This window comes from Arachis ipaensis, chromosome B2 (assembly GCF_059453495.1).
Source record: "Arachis ipaensis isolate K30076 ecotype BB chromosome B2, ASM5945349v1, whole genome shotgun sequence".
Taxonomy (NCBI): Eukaryota; Viridiplantae; Streptophyta; class Magnoliopsida; order Fabales; family Fabaceae; genus Arachis; species Arachis ipaensis.
Genome location: NC_142437.1, coordinates 125,452,786 through 125,463,892, shown reverse-complemented (window position 1 = coordinate 125,463,892; position 11,107 = coordinate 125,452,786). Strand labels below are relative to the sequence as shown.

The 11,107-nt window shown below is 32.7% G+C and overlaps 1 protein-coding gene across 3 annotated transcripts; it reads left to right on the top strand.

Moving 5' to 3' along the window:
- Positions 1-5,777: 5,777 nt before the first annotated feature.
- On the top strand, positions 5,778-10,254 carry LOC107626509 (VAN3-binding protein). Of its 3 annotated transcripts, none has more exons than XM_016329410.3 (7): positions 5,778-6,262; positions 6,902-7,021; positions 8,127-8,589; positions 8,673-8,909; positions 9,007-9,056; positions 9,281-9,338; positions 9,637-10,254. In XM_016329410.3, exons 1-7 carry the CDS (start codon positions 5,915-5,917, stop codon positions 9,867-9,869), a joined length of 1,509 nt encoding a protein of 502 aa, XP_016184896.2. In that variant the 5' UTR covers positions 5,778-5,914; the 3' UTR covers positions 9,870-10,254. The 3 variants fall into 3 exon arrangements, with proteins under 3 accessions (XP_016184896.2, XP_016184898.2, XP_016184897.2); XM_016329412.3 differs by having other exon boundaries at positions 5,820-6,262; positions 6,914-7,021; XM_016329411.3 differs by having other exon boundaries at positions 5,820-6,262; positions 6,911-7,021.
- The last annotated feature ends 853 nt before the right edge of the window (positions 10,255-11,107 follow it).

The window sequence follows — 11,107 nt, the reverse complement described above, 5'->3', positions numbered from 1 at the left end:
AATAAGATATCTAATGTACATCTATAATTATATACAGGAATATTAAAGAGTTATCAAAATTTATTATTTTTGTCATTAATATTTAAAAGTATGAAATAAAGTATATTGTTGATTACTAAATTAAAGAAATTCGACTAAAAAAATTGAATTGATTAAAAATAATAAATTTCCATGATTTTCTAATATTTCTCATTATATATTAGTATTGGGAAAAATTACAAATTGGGGTAGGGGGCAAGTGGCAATTACTTAACTACAACAGTTAAGTATTAGTATTTTTGAGAAAGTTTAGGGATAAGTATTTTTATTAAAATTTGGTTAATATTTAACCATCAAAAGGAAAGTGAGTGATCCCACACTATTAGATGTAATCTCACATCATTAAAAAAAGACTGATGATGGCTAATTGATGGCCACAAATCACAAAATCTATTGGTCCTAACACTTTTCAGTTATCAATTTTAGTCAACATAGTATTTTACTATTTTTTATACATGATGCATTTGGGTCTTTTTTTAACATATATATAAAAATATTATTACTAATCAAGTATTAATAAAAAATAAGGGTTAATAGTTAAATTAGTCTTTAAAAGATGACTTTTTTTTTTTAAATTTATCTTTAAAAAATTTTATCAATCAAATTTGTTTTTTAAAGATTATAAATTAATTATTTTTATATTTCAGTCACTCAATTAACCGTTTTCGTCTTAACCCATATCATACATGACACTTAGTATATAAAATTAGATGTTGAACAAACATATTTATAAAAATCTATTAATTTAGTGTGGATAGGTTATATTAGAATTATGCTTTATATAATTAAAAAATAATTAAAAAATAGATTAAATTAATAATTTTTTATAACCATATTTATTCAGTATCCAATTTTACATATTAAGTGTCATGTATATTGTCCGTTAACATTCTATATCATCAATTTTTAATAAAAATTATTAATTGAGTAATACTCTTCAATTAACTAATTAAATACAAGCCAATGAGTAATAACTCAAATGGCACAGTCTTCCCATACTCAATTAAAATGTTGTGGGTTCGAGTCTTCTATCTTTAGTAAAAAATAAATAAATAAATAAATAAATACAAATTGAATGTTGCAACTTGAAAGGCAGGCAGGCAACCACTCCTATTCATTTTCTTTTTACTAATAATAAATTTATTATTTATCCCTAAATCATATGTTAGCTAAACCCCGTAAAAAAATATTTCATATGTTAAGTTATAAACTAAAAGAAGACAGTATTTGATTGAATTACACAAAATTTTAACAAACAAAAACAAAAACAAAAATAAAATTAATTTTTTTTTCAAAATCCATCCAGATATGCTGTAAGTTAATTACTTAAACATTTTAAAATTATATTTTATTATTAAAATCATTTAATAGTGCAAATATTGTCACACTATCTAATCGAGTCCCCGAAAAAATTTTACCATCATAGCCAATTCATCACCTACTAACTTCGGAACTTGGAGCTACCGAGCTACGTTATGACTTCCTTTTGTATCTCAATGATGTAAAATGTTCGCTCGAATCCCATGCATGCATGCAGGGTAAATCGGAAAATTTGAGAATAAAACAACACGTAAAAGGCCTAATTTCCTTTTTAATTTTTCCCTTTATTTTTTCTACCTCTGGCACATAAAGAATGTTAGATATGATGAAGCAATAACTATGCAACAAATAATAATAATAATAATAATATTAAACTAAATAAATAAATGAATGGTGCTTCATAAGTTAAACTAAATGAATGGTGCTTGTCTACATTACAAGCCCATAAAGAAAACTTATATACGCCCTTCTCATATCACTATAATAATGTATATGATCAAAGTAGGTAAGCTTATTGTTAATAATTTAATTTAGGTCTTGATTTATTACTACTAAGGTCTGTATAGCTACCGTTGAAGATTCTTCTAACTAAATAGAATTATTAGGGTGGAATAAGCTAAGCAAACTAAATTTTACTAACTTGTGAGCTACTTGATTGGCTATATTTTTTGTATAATGTGTAAATTATTATTGGTGAGTCCGAGTAAAGTGTGGTTGCTAATAACTCTATACAATCATGTATGTATGACATTATGAAAATAAGAGCATATACAATCTAATTTTGAAAAGATGAATGCTACTTGCTCAACACTCTTAAACAATGATCTCTAATTTTTAAAGCTGCGTTTAGTTTATGTATGAGTTGAGATAAAGACATAAATATAGACATTGAAGACATAGATATAATATATAAGATATAATATTTTTATTTTGTTTGATAATTATACATTGGACAGAATAATAAATTACAAATGTCAATATTATTTCTGTAAAAAAAAACACCACTGAAAAAGAGGAGATTATAATAAACAAAGTGAAAATTAAAAAAAATAGATAAAATTAAAAAATTTTGTGTATTATAAATTGTATCTTAATATCTTAACCTAAAGAAGAGACATAAAAGACATGTATTTTATATATTTTTGTGTGTCATCGTATCTATAAAAAATTTGTGTCTAATAAACTAAATAAAAAACACGTACTACTGTGTCCATCAAGTAATGGACATGTCCAGCAAAACAAACACTGCACAAGTGTTATGTCCCGCATTTAGCTTGTAAACCCTACCTTTTTTCCTATATTGACTCAAAAGAATTAGCTCTATATATATCAAACTTAATTAACTACTATATACTATATATATGTAACAGTGCTTATTGCAACACTAGAATCTTAGGTATCATTTGGTACGGTTATTGTTCTAAAATAAAAGCTATTAAGTTGTTAAATATGAAAAGGAGGAGGTCCTTGATCAGTTTGAGTGATGAGAAGCCTTTGGAATAATAATATTATACCTGCATCTCTTCTTTTGGTAACTGTATGTTGAATATTTAATGGCATTCCATTTTGATGAAAACACACTCTGTCTTGTGCTAAATTCCAATTCAATGTGGTCCTGCTTTCACTCATGTCACCCTATATATATAAAAGAGTTTATTTCCAAACGCCATGCATTTATAGGGATTCAAAATGATGTACTTTCTGTGTCAGTTAATTCATTAAATTAGAGGATCCTCAATACCGGTGTTCAATTAAGAAATACAAAACTTGATTCGTGAAAAGATTTTAACAACTTTAGTAACCGATAAAAAAATCTATAAAACAAATAACAACAATCTATCTAGAATATAAATATGTGGGGTTAGATGATAAAAACAGAGGTGTATATATATATATATATAAAAGAAAAGAAAAAAAGGTGGTAATTGTTTCGAAAATAGAATTATAAAGATGTATTAGTTGATGAGTGTAGTAGAAGTGTTACAGCCGTTAATATATATAACTATGCTAAGTGTATTTTAAAATTAGTTATTAAACTAAATTCAGTTATTAATAATAAAATATATATTAAAATATAAATTTTATTAAAATAAATTAAATTATATATATTTATATATAAATAAATTAGTGACTGATTTTAGTAGTTAATTTAGTGTATCAAAAATATTTTTGTATATATATATATATATATATATATATATATATATTGTGGCGTAAGTCCCAAAAATGTTGGCATTATATGAAGCACAAGTACAAACATTATCCGGCTCTTCACCATTATTATTTACCAACCCTTGATAGCCCCACATTCGCATATCTATCCATGATATATATTTCCTCATTGATCACATTCAAATGAATCAGGCCAAAGAGACACGTTACAGCATACAAGGAAAAATATCATCGAATATATATGAATGCAAGATGAGTGATTCATGGTCATCAAGCTTTAATAAAAGGCTCAAGTCTCTGAAGATCGGATTTGATACGATAAAACGTGTCTTAGTGCATGAGAACGAGTGAGAGTAGAATCATATAGAAGTCACACTTGATACTTATCATTAGCATGCAAGTAATAATTATTTAGCATGCAGAATAAGAAGAATGAATGAAGGCCATATATAACCACATAAAAGGGTCTTATGAATTATTTACAAAAAGCTGCAGCTGTTGCTGCTTTAAGTTCTATGCATCATGACGAGCTAATTTAAAGTGATCAGCATTCACTATGCATGTGTATGTAAGATTCATCACAGCATGCATGCCCTTTGCTCCGATCCGATCCTGTTCATTACAAACAACACCAGGATTGTTCGGAACATGCTTCATAATAGCAACAACAGTATATATGCATTAAAAGACAGCAATGTTTCACTCACTCACTCACTACCTCGATCAGAAGCAAAACAACCAGTACGTACATAGGAGATAGGACACAAATTTAAAAGTAAAATGAACAGACCCTATGTATATAATATATATAAGTATAGGCGCGCGGCTAATTAATTAACTCTAATCCAGAAAGGGTTAACTATATGCCCCTTATATATAATTGTGATTACGGATGGCCGAAAACCAGCTCTTCAAAAACATGTAACAGAATTCAATTTACATTCAATTTCAAGTAGTGGGTAGAAATTAAATAAGATCATGAATAATATAATTTATTTGAGTCATCAAGCACAACATACAACTTGAAAATCTTCTGTTATTATAAATATATTATACTAGCTAAGTAGCTAGTGTGTAAAAAAGAAACATGTAAAATAAAATGATTGGTATATAGGGAAGAAAAGGGTATGTGTGTGCAGACATAAGGTAGCAGAGTAGCAGCAGTAGTAGTGAAGCAGATCAGAGTAGGAGGCAGCAGTGGTGATGAGTGGGGTGAAGGCGCGGCATTGTCTCAGAGTCTCAACAGAGAATATGGTGCCGCGTACGGTTTATTATTCTATGGACATGGATGGACCCATTTACTTGTTATTGTTTTTATTACTGTTCAGTCCTTAGCTTCATAATTCAACTATCATATTACTGCTACCATGCCTTGTTCCTTTTTGTCTTATGCCTTAATTATGCCTTATTCCTTATGTTTATCTCTCTATTACATTGCAAAAGACAAATATCTCATCCATCTTCCTCTACCATCAGTCCGTCACCCTACTCATTCTCGTTTATATCATTTTTTTCCTGTTAATATGAGAAATTAAAACTTAAAGATAGATTTGAATATACATAAGAAAATAATAAAAATTAGTAAAAAAAAAAAAATTGTGTACATCTAAAACTTGAAAATTTGTATACAGAGTCTAAAAATTGCACATCTGAAATTTATGTTAACTAATTATTGCATGTTTTTGTACTACATTTTACAGATTTATCCTATTTAAACTATGTCAACTTATCGTAATTTGTTTTTGTCTTAAAAAAAAGGGTAAAAGTGTGAAATAGAAATTTGAAGAAAGTACAAGAAATAAAATCACGTGTTATTACTTAAAAAAACTTTTAGCTAAATAAGCCAAATTGAAGATATTTTTCTTTATTTGATCTAATTGATTGATAACGTTAAAATAAATAAAATCGTTTTCACTAATTATTTATCTTATTGTTTTTAGAACCTAAATTTAAGGATTCAAGTCTACACATCCAAACTATGTTAAGTTGTAAATAACTAACTTACAAGCCAAAACATCTAGCCCATTAAGACCTATAGGCTATATTGTTTGTCCATTCAAGCAATTTATTTTGCTCCTTCATGTTGCTTTTTTCTTTCCTTTTATACCAGAAATTCTCCATCTTTATATCTAAATTTTATACCTTTACTAAGCCATACAAATTACAAAGACATAAAGTGTAAGATGCTATGATTCGAGACCCTTTTGTGTGTATAAGCTTTGATTAATTAATTGAGTATCCGACTTGACACTCTCACTCACTATAAAGCCACAGAAGAACCAATATACTCTTCTCCAAAACTCTTCAGTCTTCATTCACACTTTGCTTTCTACCTTTTGCTCTCTCTATCTCTTTTGCTTCTCAAAATAAATTTTAACAAAAAATGGAGAAAGAAAAACTAGAAACACAAGCATGGAGCATGTTGCTGAGGCAACCTGAGACACCACAAGACCCTATGGAGTTCTTGTCTCGTTCATGGAGTGCCTCTGCTCTTGAAGTGTGTAAGGTTCTTTCCCCAGCTCAACTTCCAGCACCACCTTCTTCTTATAAGGCCAACAACAACAATGGTGGTTGTTCTAATAATAATAATAATAATCATAATTCTATGCCTATACTTGAGGACATTGCTGGTGAAGCTGCTGAAGAATCTGCCATTGTTTCTGGCAACCCTTTTTCTTTTGCTTCCTCTGAGACCTCTCAGATGATCATGGACCGAATCATGTCACAGTCGGTATGTTCTTTCTTTTGCTTTATTAAGGATGTTAATTCAGTTTCAATTCATTCATGTATATAACATGTTTTGCTGAAAATAGTAGAATCACCTCTCAACTTGATTCGTAGGTTACAAACCATAATTTGAAAAGAAGTACTAAAAAGATGAAATTTTTTTAGAAATTATTTTAGAAATTTTAAGCCAAACATAGCCTTAATATACGCTCATCTTCTACAACAACTCACTTTCCTTGTTTCATGCGACTTTACTTTTGTTTTCACTTTTTACTTGTTGTCTCTTTTTGATATTTTCTGTTCTGTTTTCTCTAGTGGTCCAGAAGCTTATTTGCGTTCTGCAGGGTCGGTCTTGTTGTTCAGTTTCTTACCAAGCTTTCATTTTTCTGTTAATTTTGAATGCAAATCCTCCTCAGTAAGCTTAAAGTTCCATTTTTTCTTATCTGGGTCATCTTGGAAAAAACAGAACCATTCCAATTTTCATTTAGCTTCCATTTTTCTTGTCTTAAACAGCTTATGTTGAGTTATTCTTTAGTGTGTAGACTACGGAGTGTTTCATGTTTCACTATAGTTAGTGAGCAGTTTATATGTTGAATTTTAATTCAGAAAAAGAAACTGAAGCAATTGGTGCTTGTTGTTTGAGTTTGGTCAGCAGGAGGTGTCTCCAAGAACCTCAGGGAGGCTATCTCACAGCAGTGGCCCTCTCAATGGCTCCCTCACAGATAGCCCTCCAGTTTCCCCAACTGAAATTGATGATTTCAAGGTAAGCATCCTTCTCTTCATTTTCATCTTTCTCTTTCTTTTTTAGCAATAGCAATAGCATGAATCCCATATCAACCTAAACAAGACACAGCCATGTTGATTTGTTTTGGCTTTCTTAAGGAAAGGAAAAAATAAAAGAAATATTTTTTGGGTACAAAGCACGAGCACTGACCAAACTGTACCATGTTAGTTCCAGCTTTCTCTGTAACCACAAACAAACTTCGATGACACTCGGAGGACAGTACCCACAGGTTCTCTCTGCATTCTTCACTACTATACTAACACTAACAGACAAACAAAAAGTAGAAATTGAAAATGTTCTAGTTTTGGTTGCTAGTTAAAAAGGCTAAGCTTAATTTAGCTCCAAATGATTAGCACAAACAACAATTTTTAGAGGCGAATTTGTTAGTAATTGATTTTCTGGGGACTGACTTGATAATACATTAATAGTTAAAGTATATCGAAGATTGAGAGAAAAAAAAAAAAATTCCTTTTGAAGACTAAATTATTGGCATTTCTATCTAACATGACAAAAATTTGGTGTTACCATTTGTCTTTATTGCTGCTCTTGTTAACAAAAGTTGGGGAGGGAACAAAGAAAAGAAAAGAAAGAACAAAATCTCTATATTTGTTTGTTACATTGCATCTCTTATCATGATTGTCTAAAACCTCTGTCATTCTTCCTGATTCTGGTCCCCTCATCCTACTGTGAAATTGGTTAACAAGATCCCACCTTGAACACCAACCAAAACTGCTCCCTTTGAGTCCAAAGTTCAGCCCACAAGGGGATTCAAAATTCGTCTTTATTCGTCTTTAGCACTGGCACACCAATCTTGTTACCCATTTAGTCTCCCATATCAACATTTGCACATTTTAAAGAAAACTAAATAATAAAAATTCCTCACAATTAAACAACAGCAGAGTGAAATAAAACACATCTAGTGTAAAGGTTTTTTATTATTATTTTGAATGGGACATCTAAGCTTAAGTTATCATAATAGAAATCAATCTCTCAATAATTCATAGTAGAAAAAGAAAAGAAGAGTACATTGTGACTCGCGGAAGGAAGACATAAAACCTAATCTTTATTAAAATCATATATGCAGTGTAGCCGCTCCAACAACAACAGCCATAATAGCAACAACAACATCACCAGCCTGAGTAGTCAATACAGGGCTTCCGCCACCGGTGGCGCCACCGTGGCAGCAGGTGGTGGTGGTGGTGGCAAGACGGTAGGAAGGTGGCTTAAGGACAGGAAGGAGAAGAAGAAGGAGGAAACAAGGGCCCACAATGCTCAGCTGCATGCAGCGGTTTCGGTTGCTGGTGTTGCCGCCGCTGTTGCAGCCATTGCCGCCGCCACAGCTGCCTCCTCTGGGTCCGGCAAGGACGAGCAGATGGCCAAGACAGACATGGCAGTGGCGTCTGCCGCAACGCTTGTTGCGGCTCAGTGTGTTGAGGCCGCAGAGGCTATGGGGGCTGAGCGTGATCACTTGGCCTCGGTGGTTAGCTCCGCCGTGAACGTAAGGTCCGCCGGCGACATCACGACCCTGACGGCTGCCGCGGCAACAGGTATGCATATAGAAAAGCATTGTTATGAGATTAGAATAACTTTTCTTTTGTTGGATTTTATTTAATCGTTGAATATTTTGCAGCTTTACGTGGGGCTGCCACGTTGAAGGCAAGGGCGCTGAAGGAGGTTTGGAACATCGCTGCTGTAATTCCTGTGGAAAAGAATGCCCCTGCTGGTGGTGGTGGCGCCGGCGGAGGTAGTAATGGAAGCTCTAATAGTAGCTTCAGCGGTGAGCTTGTTCCTGAAGAGAACTTCTTAGGCATCTGCAGCAGAGAATTGCTGGCAAGAGGTTGTGAACTCCTAAAGCGCACGCGCACAGGTCAGCATAGCATAGCATGGTTTTCTGTCTTCTGTCTCTTACTGAATTCCATGCCATTCCATTCATGCATGTGAATATGTCACTTGATTTGTCGCAGGCGAACTTCACTGGAAAATTGTGTCTGTTTACATTAACAGGATGAACCAGGTTATTTCTTTTTCTTTTTTCACTCCTCAAATATTCCACTTTAATTATTTGGACATCAATTAGACTTTGTAATGATTAGAATCTTAATAATGAGGGGGCTAGTATGAACAAAAGTTGTCATGTTATGGCGCCTTAGCTTTGATGCGATATGCTAAAGGATCCACCTTTGCTTTAGTTTCCTAGAAATCTGTAATTTTAACTCTTTGGAAGCTCTTTTTGTGCAGGTTATCCTCAAGATGAAGAGCAGACATGTTGCTGGGACCATCACAAAAAAGAAAAAGAGTGAGTCTTTGAATACTCTTGTCCCCTCACTCGCTCTCTCTCTCTTCACTAATTATCTTTGACAGATTCTTGAGGGTGGGTCTAATTCCATTTTGGGATTTGTGAAAGTCAAGCTCTTTAAAGTTGGAAAAACATCAAAACTCTTCTTTTTTAATTCCAACCCACTTTTGAAATTGTGTTCTATTATTTCGAAATTATGTTAGGAATATAAAATATAAAGCACTTCGTATTATGTATGTATAACTATAATAATGTTCAACGAGTAAGCATTCTTTTTCCCTTTTGCAATTTTGGACAGATGTGGTGCTTGGAGTGATCAAGGATATGCCTGCTTGGCCGGGCCGCCACTTGTTGGAAGGGGGCGAGAACCGCCGCTACTTTGGGCTGAAGACAGTGATGCGTGGCGTTGTTGAATTTGAGTGCAGAAACCAAAGAGAATATGATGTTTGGACTCAGGGTGTGTCAAGGCTTCTCTCCGTTGCTGCAGAAAGGAATGGTAGAAACAGAATATGTACTTCTGTTGGATTGTGAGGGATAATAAACAGATTTTTTTGGCACTTGGGAATGGTAAAATCTTATTGATGCATGGTATTATTGGCGGGCTCTAGATCAATTTGTAAAAAAGGGTGTAAATTTCTAGTTTATGTCAGATGGGGTTTAGGTTTAGTTTGATATTGGGATAACATACATTAGTACTTTGATGTATTTATTTAATTTTTTTTAAATTAGGAAAGCATTGCTATTTAAGCCAAAGTATGTGAAGACCATGTGAAACCTTGTGTTTCTTTCACTGAGATGGAAAGAAAAGTAGTCAAAAGAAGAAAAAGGAGTCACATTTGGATTTGGGTGAAGGTGTAATATTGAAGATCGATAAAGACATAACATTATTCTATTGTGCTTTGTTTATTATACCATACATGTTGGTTTGGGATTTCTTTTTCTTTGTTTTCTAGGATTGGATCCCGAGACATTGTTTTAAGGTTGATGATGATGATGATCTTGAGCCATCACTATCTTGGATTACTTCCTTCCACTTTGTGAATTCTGTTTGCATTAAAAAATTTGAGATCAGGAAAAAAGAAAAGAAAAGAAAAAGTGATCCAAAGGTTAAAAGAAAAGAAATCATTGATTTTGTTTTAGTACAGTAAGCCATAAGAAAATTGGAGCCCTGAGGTCCTTGAATTAATTGGAGCCCAAAATAATACTCTTCTAAACCCGTACGATAAGTATTTCTGAGCTTTTGCTTCCTAGAAACTTCCATTAGGAAAGTAAGCAGCTTTCAATACTTGAACGCAAACTGCATTCGGCTGCTTGATGGTCTTCTAAGCTTGTTTAGCCAAATAAGCAAGGTTTTGTGTTTCCCAATCCTTAAATCCAAGCTCATCATCTCTCTTGCTTGCTGTAATTGATTTCCATCCCGTTTAATGTATTCTTCTTTCCTTTCTTGCTCTAGAGCTCAACTTCTTACAACACTCATAGAGTCATAGCATATGTTTGTATTTTCTGTGAGACTGTCTTTGTAAGAATTTCATTCCCAACTTGATTCAAAAGCTTTTCATGTCATCACCCTTTCTTCAATCCATGCCCAGGCTCTTCTTTTGGGTCGTCTCCATCAAGCTGGAAGTCTTACATATTTTTCTGATGAGTCCCAAGCTGGCATTTCCAAGACCTTTTCTATACTTACTCTTATTTGAATAGGAACTTAGTATATGAAGGTAATACCTGATTTAGCTAAATTTATTCTCGGCTTTGATGCTTTTATATCTCTG